At 44.9% G+C, this 22498-nt stretch overlaps 1 protein-coding gene across 7 annotated transcripts in view; it reads right to left on the bottom strand.

Annotated features, from left to right (window-relative positions):
• Positions 1-22498, bottom strand: part of COL2A1 (collagen type II alpha 1 chain) — a 97637-nt gene that overhangs the window by 16606 nt on the left and 58533 nt on the right. For all 7 annotated transcript variants that reach the window (XM_083728821.1, XM_083728820.1, XM_083728816.1 and 4 more), the window contains 16 exons: positions 19406-19459; positions 17663-17761; positions 16750-16803; positions 15727-15780; positions 13881-13934; positions 12079-12132; positions 11396-11440; positions 10441-10539; positions 8013-8120; positions 7753-7806; positions 7194-7247; positions 6522-6575; positions 4552-4605; positions 4336-4443; positions 3137-3190; positions 89-142 (listed from right to left, as the gene is read on the bottom strand). In XM_083728821.1, the coding sequence (XP_083584947.1) occupies positions 89-142; positions 3137-3190; positions 4336-4443; positions 4552-4605; positions 6522-6575; positions 7194-7247; positions 7753-7806; positions 8013-8120; positions 10441-10539; positions 11396-11440; positions 12079-12132; positions 13881-13934; positions 15727-15780; positions 16750-16803; positions 17663-17761; positions 19406-19459 (1053 nt within the window). The remainder of the gene's footprint in view (positions 1-88; positions 143-3136; positions 3191-4335; positions 4444-4551; positions 4606-6521; positions 6576-7193; positions 7248-7752; positions 7807-8012; positions 8121-10440; positions 10540-11395; positions 11441-12078; positions 12133-13880; positions 13935-15726; positions 15781-16749; positions 16804-17662; positions 17762-19405; positions 19460-22498) is intronic.

The raw sequence follows: 22498 nt of genomic DNA, 5'->3' as shown, positions 1-22498 counted from the left end.
AAGCTGAACACATTGAATACCTCTTTCTTGGTTGCCTATAATACAAATTTAAAACAAAATAAATGACTATCAATGACCAACAACTTACGTTAGGGCCTGGTGGTCCAACTCTTCCTGCTGCGCCAGGGAATCCAGTAGCACCCTGGGAAGAAATAAAAAGGATTATGAACAGAGCACCCAGGAACATTTGAGGCACCAGTGGGTGTTTAGGGAAACTGCAGGACCACCCACTTTATTTTCAGCCTGTTTCACTGAAGACTCAGTTATACAGCTGCAAATAAAAGGTTTCAAGTGTGTTTTAAGTGCAATATGCAATGTGACACCAGATGGCGATGGTGAGCTTTATGGAAAATTCAATGTATTTTCAAAAACGCTTTTTAAAAAAACATTCCCCCCCCCCCAGAACATTTTTTAATATGTGTGTAGATTCCACCTAAAAAAGGTTTCAGTTTGGTGAAGTTTGGAAAGCATATAAGAAACCCTCTTTGGCTTTGAGAATTAAAAAGAGGCCAGACTGAATGAGGGAGTCCTTCTCTTTTCCCCCTGCTGCGTGTCAGTGCTGACCCTTCACTAAAACAAGGTCAGTACTGATTCCATCAGCTGACCATGCTCTCAAAGCCCAGCTCACCACACAACCGATGTCTGTTCTAGATCGTGGTTGCCCACGGCACCCATAACATCCAAGCTTGTTAAAAGCATCAAGTGAGATAGCTGGCCCACAGATGCGCAGGAGACTAGGCTGTAGATACTTTGCCTCTAATAAAGCAGTGCAAATCTCAATGGTTCCCTGGAAGACCCATTTATGAAAGAGCCCTTCCACTTTAGCTTCTCCACTTCTTGGCCATCATGAAAGAATAATCAAGTTTGAAAAGCCTTTCTGAAGACAGGAGCTAGTTTGGCTTAGAGTGTGATCCTCCTGTCTTTTATATATTATTATTATTATTATTATTATTATTATTATTATTATTAACAACAACAACAACAACAACAACTTATTTATGCCCCATCCACAACAACAACAACAACAACAACAACAACTTATTTATGCCCCAACAACAACAACAACAACTTATTTATGCCCCATCCATCTGGCTAGGCCTCCCCAGCCACTCTGGGCAGCTTCCAACAGAAGATGAAAAACAATACAGCATCAAACATTAAAAATTTCCCTAAACAGGGCTGCCTTCAGATGGGTTTTAAAATTAAGATTGTTGTTTACAGTCCTACCTCGGGTTGAAGTTGCTTCAGGTTGAGCGCTGTCGGGTAGCGCTCTGTGGTGACCCGGAAGTAATGGAACGCATTACTTCTGGGTTTCGCCACTCGCGCATGTACAGACAGTCAAAATGACGTCACGTGCATGCGCGGAAGTGGTGAATCACAACCCGCGCATGCGCGGACGTGGGGACGCAGGTTGCGTTCGCTTCAGGATGCGAACGGGGCTCCGGAACAGATCCCGTTCGTATCCAGAGGTACCACTGTATTTCCTTGACATCTGATAGGAGGGCATTCCACAGCACTGGCGCCACTGAACAACAGAATAAGGTACTGTCTTACAGTGACAGCCTCCCCCAGTCTGTAGCCTTCCAAGTGTTGTTGGACTACAAGTTTTATCATCCCTGACCACTGGGCATGCTGGTTGGGGCTGATGGGAGTTGTAGTCCAACAGTATACGGAAGGCACTAGGTTGAAAAAGGCCGATCTTATACTAACTGGCAGTGGCTTCCCACATCTCCCACCCAAGAAACTTAAGCAGAAGCAGCAGAGGCTGAACCTATGACCTTATGTAGACGAAGTATTTTTAATGTTTGTTGGAAGCTGCCCAGAGTGGCTGGGGAAACCCAGCCAGACGGGCAGGGTACAAATAATATTATTATTATTATTATTATTATTATTATTATTATTATTATTATTAATGCTATATGCGACACAACAGCCCAGGGCTGGCCCACCCATGAGGTGGGATGAACCAGCCGCCAAGGCGGTACTGCTATGAGCTCCCTGACTGCCCGGCTGCCTTCCACATCAGTGCCAATTTCCAGCAATATCAACCTGTCATTGATGCTGCCATTTTGCACCCCCACAACCCCAGGTGAGGACTGTGTGGTAGACCGGCACTTCCTGTTTTGCCTCAAGCAGGAAAACAGTGAGGTAAATTGCCCACAGCAGAGTGTGGAACCTTTTTTGCCTCAGGTCCACATTCCCAATTTTAAACCGACCACTTTTCTCACACAGAAACACACGTCAACATCCCCTCCTGTGCACATACTTTTAAAAACACATCTTCTCTCGTTGAGTTGATGCGGCTCGTGAAAAGAAAGTAGCTATGGCATAAGCACATGGGGAGGTTTTACAGTTACCAGATAAACTGAGGGAGGGTGGCAGGCTAAGGTTAATTGCCAGTAGTCTTTGGAGCGAAGCTACCATATTTACATGAATCTAGAGCTGGACCATAAAGAAGGCTGATCGCCGAAGAATTGATGCTTTTGAATTCTGGTGCTGGAGGAGACTCTTGAGAGTCCCATGGACTGCAAGAAGATCAAACCGATCCATTCTGAAGGAAATCAGCCCTGAGTGCTCACTGGAAGGACAGGTCGTGAAGCTGAGGCTCCAGTACTTTGGCCACCTCATGAGAAGAGAAGACCCCCTGGAAAAGACCCTGATGTTGGGAAAGATGGAAGGCACAAGGAGAAGGGACGACAGAGGACGAGATGGTTGGAGAGTGTTCTCAAAGCTTCCAGCATGAGTTTGACCAAACTGCAGGAGGCAGTGGAAGACAGGAGTGCCTGGGGTGCTCTGGTCCATGGGGTCACGAAGAGTCGGATCCGACTAAACGACTAAACAACAACGACGACAATGCGCACTTCAGTTTTCAAGACCTTGAAACCCAGGAAGTGTTTGCGGCGTTTTACAAGCTTGCGATAGAATCTAATTTGCCGTCAAATCTAATGTGCACCCTAATTTTCACAGCGTAATTTGGCCAAAAAAAGGTGCACATTACATTTGAGTGCTACCCAAGGTACTGAACAGGGTGATCTACAGGAGAAGCTTCAAGTCAAGTATGATTATTTTTAAAACTATCACAGCACAGTTATCAGAGGTGCCAGTAAAAGGAAGGAATTATCCATAAAATACTTACTGGAGGTCCCTGTGCACCACGTGCTCCCTTAGGACCAGTCACACCAGTTGGACCCTACAGAGACACAAAACAAAATCTGGATTAGGCAAAATCACTGAGCTTCTGCTAGAGATCTCTGTAGCACAGATCTGAAAGAAGCAACCAGCCTCCTTTCTGACAGACCTCTGCCTCATCTTTCAATGTTTACTCTCTGCCACTCTTTTGCACTATGTGAACTCATGTGTGCCACACAGAGCAAAATCTCTGCTTTACAGGGTTGGGTGTTCTTTGACTTTGTAAGAGTACATGAAAATAGGAGCGACGCCCCTGGCACATGAAAACATGCTACAGAAGCCATTCCTACCAGTTCTCGTGCAGTGCAACATGCCCTGGTTGTTTGTACCCCAGAAACTAGTATTCAGAAGTACGCGTCCTCTGAACTTGGAGGTACCACAGCCAGTAGCCGTCTGGCAGACTCGTCCTCCATGAATGTGTTTAATTCCAGTTGACTAAGTTAGCGGGGGGGAGGTTAACATAGTAGACAGATAATATAAGGATGTATACAATTTTACAATATGCAGAAGTTAACATGGGTTGAGAAATCAGAGAGAGGAGCTATGGGAAGTCTTAGAGGGGAGGGTTTGTTGGGGAGGTGGGAGGGAAAAAATGGGGGGGGGATAATGAAGATGATTTGTTTTGATAATTTGTTATATTGAAATTGTTAATTTTTTTTTTTAGTTAGGGGAGGGACATAGCCCCATATGAATGACGTTCTATCCAGCCTATGACACTGCTCCAATACTTCCCTCATATGAACCTTAAGCCCCAATCTTCTTTCAACGAGGAGACAGGTCTCCTCCAGCATCTTAAAAAAGCCCCCACCCAGCTCTTGCTAGTCACTTGCTACCATCCCAGGATAGGAATCCTAGAACTGTAGAGTTGGAAGGGACTATAGGGAGTATAACTTCAGAGCAGTCGTTCATGCGATTCATACTCTGCTGTGCTCCACTGACTTTTGGATCTGAGTTTGGTGCTCACAGCTCTAAGTTGTGAGTCCACAGCACCTAGACCTGCTCCCTGCAGTGGAAGGTCTCTGGAAGGTGCTTTTCCAGCTCGCCTGGCCCAGTCGGGGCTGAAGAGGTTGAGCCCAGTCATTGGCACTGGCTCAAAGGCAAAGCTGACAATCTAGTCCCACCCCCTGCAATGCAGGATTTACCAACCTGTGGGCCAGGAGCACCAGATGAACCTTGTGGGCCTGGGGCCCCAGCATCTCCCTTCTGGCCAGTTTCCCCTTGCTCGCCTTTAGCACCAGGTTGTCCATCAGCACCCTGTATCGGGGAGGAAGGCAAAAGCATCCATGGTGAGAGAGAGAGAAAGAGAGAGAGATATGCAGGCCAATGGGAGGAAAGAGGTTTAAGAGTCTGAGAATTACTCACAGGAGGACCAGCGAATCCAGCAGGGCCAGGAGCACCAGGTTCACCACGGTCACCCTGAAACAGAAAGAGTCGTCAGCTGCGGAAAGAGTTGGAGATAAAGAAAACACCATCCACCCAGTCATCTGGATGCCCTATGCCAGGTATGGCCAACACCTGCATTCTCAAGGTCAGTTTTATTCTCCAGGAACTAGTCTAGTCTAGGGCTGGAACTTCCCAGGCCTCTCAAACATAATGGTAAAGGTAAAGGGACCCCTGACCATTAGGTCCAGTCGTGGCCGACTCTGGGGTTGCAGTGCTCGTCTTGCTTTATTGGCCGAGGGAGCCGGCGTACAGCTTCTGGGTCATGTGTTCAGCATGACTAAGCCGCTTCTGGCAAACCAGAGCAGCGCATGGAAACGCCGTTTACCTTCCCGCCGGAGCGGTACCTATTTATCTCCTTGCACTTTGACGTGCTTTTGAACTGCTAGGTTGGCAGGAGCAGGGACCGAGCAACAGGAGCTCACCTCGTCACGGGGATTCGAACCGCCGACCTTCTGATCGGCAAGTCCTAGGCTCTGTGGTTTAACCCACAGCGCCACCCATGTCATAGTGATCTGTAATTAAGTCAGCATCACCCACTGGTAGAGGATTCCTTCCACCCAATGGGATGAGGTCATTAACTGGGAGCCTAGGGAACAAACATGCTCCCCAAGGCACCCAAGAGAGGATGGGGAGAAAGAATGACTGCTAGTGGCACTTTGAATATGAAATACCTGATTTTCCTTATAAGTAGAACTGTGAACAGTGTCCCCCCACCCAATTCTACACCTTGATTAAGCTTTGCTAAGGTCACCAAAGAAATGGGTGGCCTGTAGACAGGGCCGGATTTAGGTTTGATGAGGCCCTAAGCTACTGAAGGTAATGGGGCGCTTTAAATATCCAGCTGTCCTTTGTCAACAACCAATTGTTGCTGTTTTTTGTGCTGAATATATGCTATATGGTAATTTATGGACCTAAAGCCATTTGCCACTGTAGCTGTATGTAGGTTTTATTTTATTTGTTTTTTATCTTATATTTTGGAAATGTAGGTCCAGGTTTTATTCCTTTACATTTTTGGGTGGCCCCCCAAGAGAGTAGGGCCCTAAGCTATAGCTTGTATAGCTTATACATAAATCCGGCACTGCCTGTAGCCCACCAACTCACATTCTCTGCCCAGTGCAAAGAGTCCCACAACCTTACATTGTTGGGGCACGAAGTTGGAGTCTGTCTTCTCTACACTTAGCATAGTGAGGCTCACACCATCAAGTAATGAGAACTGTTTATGTCAAAGATGTAAGGTCAAAGATTTGTGAAATGTTAAGCTGCACTAATTCATAATTGCTCTATTTAAAGAAAATGTGACTCCAGCTAAGGCCTGCTTTGCTAAATGCCAGTCAAAGCAACAAAGGTCCCTCTCTTGAGATGATATTCACACACCACAGCAGCACACAGTTATGGAAACAGCAATAAATATGCTTGTTTGCCCCTCTGTGCTAGATAGGAGCTGAAGGAGACCGCTATTAGGGTTTCAAAGATTTTATAGGCCAAGCTGAATCTTTCCCCATTCAGATAAAGGTAAAGGGACCCCTGACCATTAGGTCCAGTCGTGGCCAACCCTGGGGCTACGGCGCTCATCTCGCTTTATTAGCTGAGGGAGCCAGCGTACAGCTTCCGGGTCATGTGGCCAGCATGACTAAGCCGCTTCTGGCGAACCAGAGCAGCGCATGGAAACGCCCTTTACTTTCCCACCGGAGTGGTACCTATTGATCTACTTGCACTTTGACGTGCTTTCGAACTGCTAGGTTGGCAGGAACAGGGACCGAGCAACGGGAGCTCACCCTGTCGCGGGGATTTGAACTGCCAACCTTCTGGCAAGTCCTAGGCTCTGTGGTTTAACCCACAGTGCCACCTGTGTTCCCCTCATTCAGAATTCATAATTGTATCAAACTTACGGGGCCACCACGGGCACCTGCAGCACCAGCTGGGCCAGGGGGGCCAGATTCACCCTGGTGGAATTAAAAAAAGAGAAAAAGGTGAGGCAGTGCAGTCTCCAGTTCATAGCTCAAATCTTACGTAAGTAGAAGATCAAGGATTTTGTAAGATCCACATTTTTCTCAAACCAAATTGGTGCAATTATCTTCTTCTTCTTTTGTTTGTTTTTAAAAACTTTTTCTTATTTTGAAATACAGTTCTTAGATTTTTTTTTAAAAAAGGATAAAAATGTGTATTTTGAGATTAAAATGCATACAAAATGTACATTTTTTGGATCAAGTATGTAGAAAAATGCATATTTTGTGAATATCTGTTTTAAAATGTAGCTTCCTTCATGCTTTGCAGATCAGTGAAGAAATTCAACAAAACAGAATTAGGAATAGAGGTGAATGAAACGCCATGGACCGGAAATAGACTGATCTATCGTGAAACGCATTAAGATATGGTAGAAGCAACAACAGACAGGAAATCACCATTAAACCATTTTTAGTCTGTAGTGAAATACGCCCATTTTTGACACAAAATGTGGAACAGGCTGCTCCTGAGACAAATATGCCTACAAGACTTAGAAACCACCTCTGCCTGCTGCGTAGCCTAACCAAGGACAACTCGTTTGCAAAAGACTTTCTTACCTTCTCTCCATTGGCGCCAGCAGGGCCAGGAGGACCAATGGGACCAGTCAAGCCCTGGCAAAGGGGAAAAAAAGAATTAGGTGTGCTCGTGAAAAGCATCCCATTTGTATCAAAGGCATCCCTGCTTTACTAGCAGTTTCAGAACTGAGACATTAGCACAGAGTTTCCTAAAAATGGGGCACAAACGTTCCCCCCACTCTTTCTGAAGCTCATAGAAGATGGGACTGGATGCATTTCGGAAGAGAAGCCGGAAACGCCTGACACTTATTCATCCGTACTGGTTTTCTTACCTTGACAGCTTGAGAATATTCTGTACTTAGGCCTTTGACCTAAACTGTCTTTTGGCCTTGCCAAGTTTTCAGAGGCTCAGCTCTAACCAAAAGCCCACTCTTGCCTTGATCACACTTCCCCAACGGTCAAGTCATTTCCCTCTCTTCTATAGAGGAGGTACTGTAGGTAATTTCCCAGTAGATGTGTTTTACCCCACCATCAACCTCTTAATAGACTAAACCGGTTGCTTGATGTCTTAAGAAAGGAAAAAGCTAAGTTGGCCACTTACTCTGCCACCATCTTTGCCAGGAGCACCTTCTGGTCCCTTCTCACCAATATCACCCTGTTGGAGGACAGCAGAAGGAAAGACGGTAAGTAGGTGGCAATTCTGAGAACCCTCTTTGTTTATGATTATTGCCCCAGAGTGAAAAGATTAAAAAAGTGATTTTCAATTGCACCCAGCTAATTGGCAGGTGGCACCCAACCCCTGATAAAACAGCCCTTCAAATATTCCATGAAGTAGAGGAGAAGGAGAAGGTGACGACTTACCCTGTCTCCCTTTGGTCCAGAAATACCTGCAGCTCCTCTCTCACCAGGCATTCCCTGAAGACCTGGGGGGCCTTGTGCTCCAACGGCACCAGCAGGACCAGTTGCGCCCTGGAAAAGAAAAATAAAGCTTGGCAATAGTTCCCAACTTGGTTTGAAATCCGTATCATGGTATCGGTTTCATAATTTTTGACCTGGCAATATATGGCAAGTCATGGTGTGTGGGTGGGTGTGGCAATATTCCCATATATTTTCCAAACGGATGTCCAAACTTTGACATCCATATCGTGGTATCGATTCATAATTTTTGACCCGGCAATATATGGCAAGTCATAGTGTGTGTGTGTGTGTGTGTGTGTTGTGCAAAAATCAAATGCGGGGAAAACCATGAAGGCACCCAATGCTGCTCTCAATTCCTGCAGCACCTGTTAACTCTGCTGGCTCAGCTTTCCTCTGATTCCTGAAGAAGGCAGCGACTTACAAGAGCAGGTGCTGGCAAAAATCACAATGTAGGAAAAAACATGAAGCCAGTCAATGCCTCTACATAAGTTAAAGGGACCCCTGACCATTAGGTCCAACTCTGGGGTTGCGGCGCTCATCTCGCTTTACTGGCCGCTTTACACAGCTTCCGGGTCATGTGGCCAGCATGACAAAGCCGCTTCTGGCGAACCAGAGCAGCGCACGGAAACACCGCTTACCTTCCTGCCGGAGCGGTACCTATTGATCTACATGCACTTTGAGGTGCTTTCTAACTGCTAGGTTGGCAGGAGCAGGGACTGAGCAACGGGAGATCACCCCGTCGTGGGGATTCAAACCGCCAACCTTCTGATTTTATAGGCCAAGCTGAGTCTTTCCCCATTCAGATAAAGGTAAAGGGACCCCTGATCATTAGGTCCAGTCGTGGCCGACTCTAGGGCTGCGGCGCTCATCTCGCTTTATTGGCTGAGGGAGCCGGCGTACAGCTTCCGGGTCATGTGGCCAGCATGACTAAGCCACTTCTGGCAAACCAAAGCAGCGCATGGAAATGCCGTTTACCTTCCCACCGGAGTGGTACCTATTGATCTACTTGCACTTTGACGTGCTTTCGAACTGCTAGGTTGGCAGGAGCAGGGACCGAGCAACGGGAGCTCACCCCGTCGTGGGGATTCGAACCGCCAACCTTCTGATTGGCAAGTCCTAGGCTCTGTGGTTTAACCCACAGGGCCACCCGTGTCCCTTCAATGCCTCTACATAGCAACATCCTTATACTGATATATCACAATGTCTGAAATATCGCAATGTTTAGCTGGTGATATATCATAGTGTTGAAAACCAGGTATTGCCTAGCCCTAGTCACAATCACTATGCAGCTGCTTGGGCATTCATCACAATAGACTTTCAGGATTACAGAGAGAGGCATTATCATGTGTTATTTCACCAACATGGGATCGATGAGCTGAACGCACACCTCCCTTCTCTGGGAGAAGATGTCCCCCACATTACAAGATTGTCATGTACTCAACAAACTTGATAAAATGAATTCAGGATGCCAGACAAACGCAAGAGGAAGTGGAAAGCCAGGAAAGCATGACAAGAACTCTCTCAACCTTCTCTATGGAGCTACCCTTTCACAAGTAATAATAATAATAATAATAATAATAATAATAATAATAATAATAATAATAATAATATAATATTATTTATACCCCACCCATCTGGCTGGGTTTCCCCAGCCACTCTGGGCGGCTTCCAACAGAACACTAAAATACAATAACCTATTAAACATTAAAAGCTTCCCTAAACAGGGCTGCCTTCAGATGTCTTCTAAAAGTTTGGTAGTTATTTTTCTCTTTGACATCTGGTGGGAGGGCGTTCCACAGGGCGGGTGCCACTACCGAGAAGGCCCCCTGCCTGGTTCCCTGTAGCTTTGCTTCTCGCAATGAGGGAACCGCCAGAAGGCCCTCAGTGCTGGACCTCATTGTCCTGGCTGAACGATGGAGGTGGAGACGCTCCTTCAGGTATACAGGACCGAGGCCGTTTAGGGCTTTAAAGGTCAGCACCAACACTTTGAATTGTGCTCGGAAACGTACTGGGAGCCAGTGTAGGTCTTTCAATTAATCAGTGTAGGTATTTCAATTAATCTAGTCCCTGCTGAACTCTGCTGCCCAAAGTCTCTTCAAAGCAGCAGCACCCTGACAAGGAAGCTTGCCACAATCTCTTCCCCGATTTCAGCTGATTTCCCTATTATCTCAGCTATTATTCCCTATTATTTCAGCTTCTTCAGCTGATTTCACTATTATCTTCTTTCTCTGAAAGAAAATGAGCTCATAATGTACCTGGCGGTCCATATACTACGAGGCTCTTTCTGTATGGCAGCCACAGGGTTGGGAGGTGGGAGAAAGGTGTACAGGCTGCCCTGCAGAACAGGAAGTAATGCTACGTTGCCACCTACCTTGGGTCCATCGGTCCCAGGAGTGCCGGGAAGACCACGAGGACCCTGCAAGCCTTGGGCGCCTGGAGATCCACGCTCACCTGGGAAGCCACGCTCACCCTAGAGAGGAAAGAGATCATTTTAGTGCTGGGGCGACAGCTCAGGATGAGTAGAAGGCTCTGGTTTTAGAGTGGCATGATTATGGCAAGGTGTTGATGGGAATGGCTGAGGATTTTGTACTTTCCTCATTTTAAAGCAAACACCCTGTTTGCAGCCTGGAATCCTTCATTTATCACAGTCCTCTGAATTTTGAGTTTTCAGCTCAAAAACACACCAAAATACAAATAAAAATGTGTATTTTTGATAGGGTACAGAAGTGTGCATTTTAGGATAAAATGCATACAAAAATGTCCATTTTGTGGAAGAAAATTATATTAAAAACCAATGCATGCTTCATACTTTTTTTTAAAAAAAGTGACAACTGATACAAAAATAAAATGGACTTACGATTTATTTTTAGTATTATTTAACTAAATTTATATACCACTGACTCAAACTAAAGACCTCTAAAATGGTTGACAAAAGACAATCCAAAATGGCAATAAAAGCAAACATTGAAACAAGTTACATTAATAAATTAAAACAAAAAAACACACAATAATTTAAAAACAATTTTGCTTACTAAAATAACACGCCAAAATTACATGCCTGGAACCATAACGTTTTTAGCAGGCACCAAAAACAATAGATTGAAGGCACCTGCTTACTAATTTCAAATGGCATGGCTGCTGCCACATTAAGATTTTATTTCTTGCAAGTGAGGAATGGATAATATGGGGCAGTGGTAAAAGTGCCAGTTCTGCAGATCTGTGTGGTCAAGTGGGTATCTATGAATTAACCACAATGTGAAAGTGACAGTGGATTTAGACTGATTCACCCACCCCAAGGCTCTTGATTTTAATTTTACGCTACTCACTCTGGGACCAACAAGACCGGGAGCACCAGCCTCTCCAGGAACACCCTGAAAGAAAGACATACATATATATTTAGAAGCAGGGAAAGAGGGAAGGAGAGAGGTTAGCTAATCTACAGTTCCCTGAACAACCATCAAGATTCCCCCTTGGATCAAATACTTCTCAACCGTTATACTTAAACATACTGTGTTGCTAAACTCATATTTGCAGAGAATAATCTAAAAATACCTATGAACAGAAGGGCAAAGGGGAGGTAGAGAGACTCTCAATGTTCAGGTGGGCCCTCTGTTGCAGATCTCATGCAGTTTTTCCTCTGTTATGTCCAGCACATTGATTCCACACATCCAGTGAAGATTACTGCCAACAATTAAATGAGCCCAAGCATGCATCTGCTTCAAAACAACATTTGTTTATCTAGCTTGCTGCACTGAATACATATTGACCCTCCCTGCCCAGTTCAGCTGCCAAGAATTACTATCTGGAACAAGCAGGGCTTTACAGAATAAAACATGTGTGGCTGATTTATTCCTCATATACACAGAAACTATTGACTGGAAGGAAGTCCCTTTGCAGCAGGACACCCTTAAAGTTAGAAAGTCAACACTCTGCAGACGTAAGTTCTTATTCTGTCCATATTATTTCAAGGGTGATCCTCAATGCCCATCTCTCTCCTCTCATTGCTTACCTGGTCACCTGGCTTTCCACCTTCACCCGGAGGACCTGGGGGCCCTGGAAGTCCCTGAAAACAAGAAATATAGTGTTAGCAGAACACTCTTGGGGAAGTGCCAGTCTAGAAACACCAATAGTGTCCAGAGTAGGAAGGGAAGTCTTGTGAGCCAAACTGATTGCCATTAATTTTTTATCAGACAGGAAGTAATATAACTTGGTTTAACTGTATACAACTGGAGCAATGGTCAAAGAAGTGGTTAAGGGAAAAGAGGAACTGCAAAGAATATACAAAATTTGAAAAAATGATTATAAAATGGGGAGATAAAGAAGAAAATACAGTTATAAAAGGGGAAACCAGTGAAATTTATAAAATATTAGTAGAAATGGAGGAACAAGAAGGTCAATTAAAAGAAGTGTGGGAAAAGGAGACAACAGGGCAGATAGATAGTCAAAGCTGGGGGAAAATATGGGAGAAACATACGTTGAAAATGTTGTCTATAAGAATGAAAGAAAATTATTATAAATTAGTTTGAAGATGGTATTTAACACCAGATTAAATCAAATAAATAAAGTATATTCGGTGTTATGTTGGAAGGGATGCTAGGTAACAGGGAATTATGTTCACATGTGGTGGGGGTGTAAATATGTACAATTTTTTGGCAAAGGGTGTTTAAGGAGATAACAGATTCCACAGTTCAGATAATGGAGTAACTGGAAATAAAATATTGGAATGAATACCCCAACCCCGAGACATTTGCAACAAAATTGTGTCTGCCCACCCAAGCACCTCTGATTAATACAAGATGAAGCTTCTCCACGCTGGTGCCCTCCAGATGTTGATGGATCCCCAGCTGGCATGACCAATGGTCAGCGATGATGGGAGCTGAAGCCCAACAACATCTGGGGGACAGCAGCTTAGGGAAGGCCGACATATCTCAAGCAGCCCTAGGCTATCCCTGCAAATCTCAACTGAGGCACACCTCTTTGAGGAGCTCCTAAAGTGAGGCACCTTGGGAGGTGTGAGGAACTCAAGGCAGCTTGAGACCCAAGTAGCTGGGACAGAGAGCTGGACCATAAAGAAGGCTGATCACCGAAGAATCAATGCTTTTGAATTATGGTGCTGGAGGAAACTCTTGAGAGTCCCATGGACTGCAAGAAGATCAAACCTCTCCATTCTGAAGGAAATCAGCCCTGAGAGCTCACTGGAAGGACAGATCCTGAAGCTGAGGCTCCAGTACTTTGGCCACCTCATGAGAAGAGAAGACTCCCTGGAAAAGACCCTGATGTTGGGAAAGATGGAGGGCACAAGGAGAAGGGGACGACAGAGGACGAGATGGCTGGACAGTGTTCTCGAAGCTACCAGCATGAGTCTGACCAACTGCGGGAGGCAGTGGAAGACAGGAGTGCCTGGCGTGCTCTAGTCCATGGGGTCACGAAGGGTCGGACATGACTAAACGACTAAACAACTGAACAACAACAACCCACCCACCCCCTGCAGGTTCATGGATCACTCTGCCAGAAAACTTGGATCTGGGCATCTTGTTTAGCAGGTACTCACCACTAAGGCATGCAAGACCAGAGAACATGGATTCATTCTTCACAGACAGTTAAGAGTTTATGACAACACTGTGCTTCTCTGTCATATCCTTCCAACGGAGCTAGACAGTCATTTGGGATGGGGGGGGGTTCCTTTCCCTAACTTCTCTCCACATTTTCAGTTCGTGTTACTTGTGCAAACAGTTGCACTCCCCAGCACAGGCAGAATTAACAATGGTGGGCAGTGCCCTTAAAGAGACACAAGAGAATCGCTCTACTTACTTGGAATCCAGAAGGTCCGGGGGCACCCTGTTCGCCTCTCTCTCCTGCTGGCCCCTAAGAAGAAGAGGAGAAAACAATAGATTAAGGGCAGGCCTAACAGTGGGATGTGTTGTTTGGGGCAAAGAGTATAGCTCTCACGTGGAAAATCAAACATCAGCTAGTCAAACACATACAAGTTTTCTTAAGTCTACACTTTCCTCTGTTAGCAAAGAAGCTGCAGCCATAAAAAAGACCCCCTTCCATTTGCCTGCTAAACCTTGAAAAGTTGCACATAGAGTTGCACATAAAAGTTGCCCCAACATAGAGTACAAACTCAGAACTGATTCATGCCTTAAACTTTTAGGTGCTTTTTTGATTTAATGTGTAAATGAGGGGTTTTTTTTTGGGGGGGGGGTTAAACAACTAGTAGGAGAGCTAGAACTGCCTACAGCTCTGCCAAGTGCACTCTCCATTTTCATTCAGTTTTCAAGGATGCATTGGGGTGGGTTTTTCGGCCATTTGTTAAATGGTCCTCAATGGGAGCAACTTTTCTATGGGAGAGGGAACTAGGAAAAGCGCTCGCTAATAAAGATAGATAGGTAGACTAGGAGGTTATAGCACTATTGCTTGTATTTAAAATGCAAAGTGAAGCAATAGTTAAAGAGGGAAGGCTAGTAAGATAGCGCCTCGGGTCTAAATATATTTGAAATTAAGTGCCGCAGATGTCACTTCAGAGTGGGGGAAGCGTGGGCATCTCATGAAGAAATGCACACAGGTCAGTTTAGCCATAACAGGTAAAAGGTAAAGGGACCCCTGACCATTAGGCCCAGTCGTGGCTGACTCTGGGGTTGCGGCGCTCATATCGCTTTATTGGCCGAGGGAGCTGGCATACAGCTTCCGGGTCATTATTAAGCCGCTTCTGGCGAACCAGAGCAGAGCAGAGAAACGCCGTTTACCTTCCCGCCGGAGTGGTACCTATTGATCTACTTGTACTTTGACGTGATTTCGAACTGCTAGGTTGGCAGGATAAGTACACACCAATTATCTCCACACAGGAAAAATGCAATACTAAAACTGCTCTGAACTTCCAAAAATTCCAAAAGAAATCACAATTATTAGAATGATTTTGCAGCTCAGTTAGTATGTGACACTAAGCCAAACCATGACTTAGTACAAACATGTGAATGTACCAGAACCCAGAGAGGAGACTGTAGCTGCCTCAATGTTGCCTGGTTCAGGTTTGCATCCACTTGTAACAGCACGAGGCTCTCTGCTGTCTCTGCTCACTACTAGTGGCTGGTCATGCTTCCTGGAATGCTTACAGGAGGACATTACACCCACCCATGGCTAGCAGAAGGCTACTATGAGTGTGTGGAGGCATAAAAAAGTATAATGGAAGAAAAAGAAGCATGATCTTATAAAGCAGGCATGTCCAACAGGTAGATCGTGATCTACCAGTAGATCACTGGACGTCTGTGGTAGATCACCGGTATATCAGTGGCTCCCCCCCAAAGAAGCTAAAAAACTTTGGCTCCCCTAAAAAAGGCTGAACATCTTTGCTCTGTACCCCTAAAATGACCTGAACTACCAAAAACAGGGCTTTCCTTCCTAAAAAAATCCCTGAACCTCCCAAAAGGGGATAGATCACTGCCAGTTTTTAACTCTGAGAGTAGATCACAGCCTCTTGGAAGTTGGCCACCCTTGTTATAAAGCAAGAGGAAGCACCAGCACCCCAGAAAATGTCACCAAAATTCTCCAGACACCTGAATCTTTGGGGCATATTCAGTTCCTCCCTTATGCCTAAAAAAATGCAGGATTTCGATTCAGCCAACCTCCTGCCTGCCAGGAGAAAAACACTCATACTCACAGCAGGCCCTGGCGGTCCACCTGCTCCCGTCTCGCCATCTTTGCCAGGAAGACCCTAATGAGAAAAAATGATACATTTGAGACAGGATCGGAAAGTCTTGATGAACAATGCAATTTCCCCTCCCACAGACCAAAAAGTGCAGGGAGCTGGCAGAAGGAAAGGGTATTCTTTTTGTATAAGTTTCTTACTAAGCTAGGTTTAAAGAGTAGCTGCCAGAAGTGCTCATTATGAAGGAAATGATTGCTGGTTGGCATGATTCTAGGGTGCAACCCCTCTTCCCCTGAGGGCAGTAGGTGTCTCTGGTGTGCACTCCTTGTGCTATTGATCACAGAAAAGCTGCAGGAATGCACAGGGTACGTCAAAACTGCATGTGAAGGTGCAATTTTTTTCAAGAGGGATGGGAGCCTCCAGGAAGACTCATGGCTAAATTGTGAGGTCTCTCAGATGCATGCACAGAGTTATTATTAAGTAAATTTCCCTCTGCCATTCTGCATCTCATCCTCTAAAGGGCTCGTGGCTCTGAATTATTTTACTAACATTTCTGAAAGTCTGATTGCTTTATAGGTGTAATAGTTCCCATCGAAATTAGACTAGAAGCTATGTCAGGGTTTGTCAGAGGTGAGCTCTCTGCAAAAGCAGCATTGAAGTTAGGAGACCCAGAGCTTAAACCCTTTTATTTCAATCGTTCTGTGGCCATGCAGCAAATTAAGTCACAGTCATTCAACAGACTGTATGCAACTGAGAGGGACCTTAACTGGGACTAAGGTGTCACACAGTACTTGATGAAGCATCTGCCTTCAGTGGCTTCTTCACGTGGTTGGTTGTGAGCACTCTGCATTCCAAAGCACCACCCCCATGTCATCTGGACTGGATCCCAATAGCTGGGTGGAGGGAACCAAATCATGGTATCCTGTTCAGGCCAGGCAGAGAGAGGCTGGGTTTGTCTCTGCTGCAGGACAGGGTGGGGAGAAGATGGCTTCATAATGGCAGTGGGAGGAAGAAACGATAATCAGCCCCACTTACTCTTAGGCCAGGAGCCCCAGGAAGTCCCTTCTCACCAGCTTTACCAGGTTCACCCTAGATGGAAAGAAAAAACGCAAGTCGTCACTGGTGTGCTTTTGGAAGAAATCTGAGCCCTCCAATCTGGTGAGGAGAGCCAGTTCTACTTCTCCTGTCCAGCTCTCCCCTTCTCTGTTGTTATAACCAAGGTATAAAGGTAAAGGGTAAAGTGACCCCTGACCATTAGGTCCTGTTGTGACCGACTCTGGGGTTGCGGCGCTCATCTCGCTTTACTGGCCGAGGGAGCCAGTGTACAGCTTCCAGGTCATGTGGCCAGCATGACTAAGCCGCTTCCGGCAAACCAGAGCAGCACACGGAAACGCCGTTTACCTTCCCGCCGGAGTGGTACCTATTTATCTACTTGCACTTTGACGTGCTTTCGAACTGCTAGGTTGGCAGGAGCAGGGACCGAGCAACAGGAGCTCACCCCGTTGCAGGGATTCGAACCGCCGACCTTCTGATTGGCAAGTCAGTGGTTTAACCCACAGCGCCACCCGCGTTCCTTATAACCAAGGTATAGGCAGTGCTTTTTTTCTGGGAGGGAGGACACATGGGGGAATGCATACCCCTAAACATTTTGTGAATCTAGGTTTGGCCTCATTGAGGGGCAGTATTTCAATATGAGTAGGAAAATGAGAGTACCCCTAAACATTTTTTTAAAGAAAAAAAGCACTGGGTATAGGTATATAATTTTTTGGGACCAGCAGAGCAAGCACATTACCCAGCCTGTACAATAACTAAGTGACTCTCCTGCTGTGCTAGTTACAAAATGGAACTATTCCATGTTACAACCTTGTACCATTTCCCCTCAAACATCTTCCCTAGTGACAATGCTCGGGTCATAGTGTCAATGGTTGCTGAGTGCAGATTTACTTACATTTGCACCTTTCGGACCTGGGAAACCCATGACGCCAGGCTGGCCACGGGCACCTTGTGGACCAGGTGGGCCAGGTCGCCCATCTTCACCTGGGGCACCCTATTGAGAGATAGACAAACAGGCATGCTTTGTTAATAATGCTGGGAAGACAACTAAAGGTAAAGGGACCCCTGACCATTAGGTCCAGTCGTGTTCGACTCTGGGGTTGACAAGTAACATATCCCATATAGAGTGGACCCAACTTTATGGAAGTGCTACTTTGACCCAGACATGATGGATGTCTTTCAGAACCTCAAAAAGCAAAGGAAAGGCGAGTTAAAAAAAATATTTAAATATACATTTCCCAAAAGACCAGAGGCATTCCTACTAGGAATAATTGGGGATGAAATCAAAAAATAAGATAAGATATTATTCCAGTATGCCACCACCGCCGCCAGATTCCTAATTGCCCAAAATTGGAAAAATCGAAATACCCCATCAATTAGAGATTGGCAAACAAAATTATTCGAATTTGTTGAACTCGCAAAAATGACACAAAAAATCAGAAACCAAAAAATACAAAGTTTATTAACGATTGGAACAAATTTATGATATACATTGAAGGGAATTATAAAAACCTAAAAACTATAGCAGGTTTGATATAGATCTTACGATGTGCAAACCATTAACAATCACCAGCTGCAGGAAAAATAAATTATGTATATTAAGAAGCCTGAAATCGGGAGGGATGGAGGTCAATAGGGCGTAGAAGAATGATTTAAGTTCTTAAAGATATAAAGAGACAAGCGTGAAGACAAAGAACTGTAACGGAAACTGATAATATTTTTATGTTATGTTTAGATATTTTTTACCTATTTTTTTCTTTTTTTGTAACTGTTGATTTGTTTTCCTTTTTGGTTACTTACATGAAACTTAATAAAAAGAAATAAATAAATAAAGCAAAGGAAAGGCATCAACCCATAATAAAAATCTATTGTAGGGCAATGCCTTTATTATGCCAAGCAAAATGTCACAAATTAGTGAGCGAGTTTTTCTGTTTGTTCCCATGTGGAAAATCAGCCTACTGGTGCATATTAGAGCTTTTTGTGCCTTTAGATAATTTTAGTTCCCAAGTGTGATTTTGATTTTAAAAAGCTCACCACTGCAGCATTAACTTCCACTCGCCATTCAGTAATGCTGCTCATATAAACAAACACAGACTTCCAGTGTTACTACTGTACCCCTACAATATCCAAGGTTCCATTAAGCATTCCTAAGACTCCACCATCCACTTCTCTTGCACACTCCATATTATGCATTGCCTTTGAAACGAACCCCAGAAATTCTGCAAGTCAGCACCCACCTATTTCCTGAATCCCATCTCCTCAAATTGTCTACCGACCACTGTTACGCTCACCTACATATTATCCACTTGCTGTGTTTTACCTGGCATTGCTCAGGAATTCTAAGAAACAAAACAAAAACTATGTGGCTTTGAAATCAGTGGAGTTTTGAACAGTTCCGTCCATCATCTTGATTCAAAATGGTGTCCAATTGTATCCAAACATCAAGAAAAGCCTGCTCCTCCATCTCAAGAACCATCAAGCAAAATTTGGTTACAAGATCTTTAGAGGTGGCTAAATGCATAGCCAAGAAGCCAACAATTTTCCAAAATATATAGTACATCCATCACTCCTTTCTCAAAGCTCTCGGCACCCCTATTATTTTGGATGACACAAGATGAAAATGATGGAATATACTTACAGATGGGCCAACTTTGCCTTGGGGACCAGCATCACCCGGGCGACCAGTGAGACCCTAGATGCAAGAAGAAAAAGGCAGACCATTAAGACCTTTCCCCAGTCTCTTTCCTTGAGCAGTCAACAATACAATTTATACACCTAGCTCCAAAATGGTTCATCTAATCTATTTTTTGATGCAGGTTCAACAATCAATTCTACTATTGGTTCAATAGAAGCTGTCAGCCAAATAAATTTTAGATCCTAAAAGTGGTAGACAACTAAGTTTTACTCAGAGTAAACCCATCAAATTAATGAATATGACCAAACTAAGTCCATTAATTTCAATAGGTAAAAGTTGAACACGACCTACTTTCTTTGGGACAGCTATAACAACACCTCTGCTGTGGTCAAAGGCTCAACCCAGGCCAGAGAAAGTAAAGAGGCTTAGGACATGATAAAGTCTCCTCAAAGGATATTCCTAATCTAAATTTAATAAACATACCACTTTTAAACTGAATTTGAAGCACCCGGAATGGGCTCAGAGAATAAAATGGTCAATGATGTAGTACCATCGTAGAAGCTAACAAGTCCTACAAGTTGTTTGGATGGGAAACTACCAAGAAGTATTATATTAGACACTCTGAGCTCCTCAAAGAGAGAGAAGAGCAAAAGTATGATAAAGTTTTGAAGGAGATAATCACTGCACACCATGCTAAAGTATAAGGAACTGAGCCTTGGGAAACCAAGGGAATTCAAGGCTTCCTAGCAGTGCCACTGCAAGCTAGCTGCCCAATGCTTTTCCCACTCTCAACTGGATTTTCAGCTTACTCCACGAAATGGAGAAAATGCCATTAGTAGCAAGTCTGTGTGGGGAGAAGCTCCACTGGCAGAACATCTCCCAGGCTCAGATACTCTAAACTTGTACTCTGTCCTAGGTCACAGGAGGGAACAGAACTGTCCATCAGTCTAAAAAGAGGACTGAATTTTGCAAAAATGGGGAAGTGCCTATTGTTCTCAGTGATGGGACTCTTTCCTTTTGCAGATAAAAGGAACATTCACCACGTTATCCTAAAAGATCGTTCTTTCCTTCTAAGACTGTTAGGTGTTCTCCAACCCTTCCAGTCTTATGGAATAAAGACAGACATTCCAAATACATGGTACCTCTGAATGTGAACGGGATCTGTTCCAGAGCCCTGTTCGCATCCTAAGTAGAACGTAACATGCAACTGCGAGTGCGCGGGTCGCCACTCCCGTGCATGCATGTGACGTCATTTTGAGCATCTGCGCCTGAGCAGCAAAACCCGGAAGTAACGCGCTCCATTACTTCCGGGTCACCACAGAGCGTAACTTGAAAATGCTCAACCTGAAGCATATTTAACCTGAGGTATGATTGTACAGTGGTACCTCTGGTTACGTACTTAATTCGTTCCAGGGTCCTGTTCTTAACCTGAAACTGTTCTTAACCTGAAGTACCACTTTAGCTAATGGGGCCTCCTGCTGCTGCGCCGCCGCTGCACAATTTCTGTTCTCATCCTGAAGCAAAGTTAACCCGAGGTACTATTTCTGGGTTAGTGGAGTCTGTAACCTGAAGTGTATGTAACCCGAGGTAAGGTAAAGGTAAAGGGACCCCTGACCATTAGATCCAGTCGTGACCGACTCTGGCGTATCGCTTTATTGGCCGAGGGAGCCGGCGTACAGCTTCAGGGTCATGTTGCCAGCATGACTAAGCCGCTTCTGGCGAACCAGAGCAGCGCACGGAAACACCGTTTACCTTCCCGCCGGAGTGGTGCCTATTTATCTACTTGCACTTTGACGTGCTTTCAAACTGCTAGGTTGGCAGTGGCAGGGACTGAACAATGGGAGCTCACCCCGTCGCGGGGATTCGAACCGCCGACCTTCTGATCGGCGAGTCCTAGGCTCTGTGGTTTAACCCACAGCGCCACCCGCGTCCCTGTACAAATGTGCTTTAAATTGTTACTGTCATCTGCTGTTGGGAATGGACAGCCGCATGCAGAAAGAGTTTAATGTGGGCATCCTAAGAATAAGAGATAGTAGATGCAGGGGTAGCCAATGTGGTACATTCCCATACTCCCTGTGCTAGTTGGGGCTGATGGGAGTTGGGAGTACAAAACGCATCAAGCATTTTCCCCCTCCCCAAAGTCTAGCAGAGTTTACTCGTGGTCCAGTACAGTTGCGGTCCAATGTTTCTGTCAGGCTTCCAAGTCTGTAAATGGCATGTGGCAAGCAGAAATTAAGCTGGTGAGGTTCCTCTCAGCATGCAGGTGCTGTGATGAGGAAATATTCACCTGGAGAATATCTACCAAATGTTAAAGGTATAAGAGTCCTGATAGAAGCGAGTTGGAAAGCCTACTTGCAGTCTATCATTATTATTTCCATTTTACAGAACGTGAATTAAGCTGAAAAGTAGTGGCATCTCTTTCCTGTCACTATTACTGTGATGCAGGCTGAAGAGCCTGCATGAAATGAAGGAAATCTCAAGAGACTTTAGAATAAAGTAAAGCTTTTTCAAAAGGACTCCGCCTTCCTTTAGACATCAAAAGCTGTCCCGTAATTGCAGAAAAGACAGCTACCCAACCAGTGTTAATGGTGGAGTGATTTGTGACACTTAAACCTTTTGTCATTATTTGTTCAATTTATATATTGCCCTTTAACAAAAGTTCCCAGGGCAGTGTACAACATTAAAAACACATTACAGAACACCCATGATAAAAACATAATAAAAAGGATACTGGCAGACAGCCTAAAATATAATATAACAGTCCTTTCCCCCACACTTTCACAGGCCGTAGGTTATTTAATAGTCATAGGCCTGGAATGTTTTTTCCTGGCGCCTAAAAATATGTAATGATGGCGCCTGGCAGGCCTCTCTGGGGAGAGCATTCCACAACCGGGGGGCCACCACAAAAAAGGCCTGTTCTCATGTTGCCACTCTCTGAGATGGGGAACACAGAGAAGGGCCTCAGACGACAAGTCCGTAGCCTTGAGGTTCTCCCACACTGTTTATATAAACTTCTGTCAACAGGGAGGCATTATACTGAGAATGAACATTCTGGTCAAAGCGGGATTTTTACAAAGCGATTGAAGCAAGAACCAC

Source organism: Podarcis gaigeae (genome assembly GCF_964106915.1).
Source record: "Podarcis gaigeae genome assembly, chromosome: 2".
NCBI lineage: Eukaryota > Metazoa > Chordata > Lepidosauria > Squamata > Lacertidae > Podarcis > Podarcis gaigeae.
This window is presented reverse-complemented; position numbering and strand designations above follow the sequence as displayed.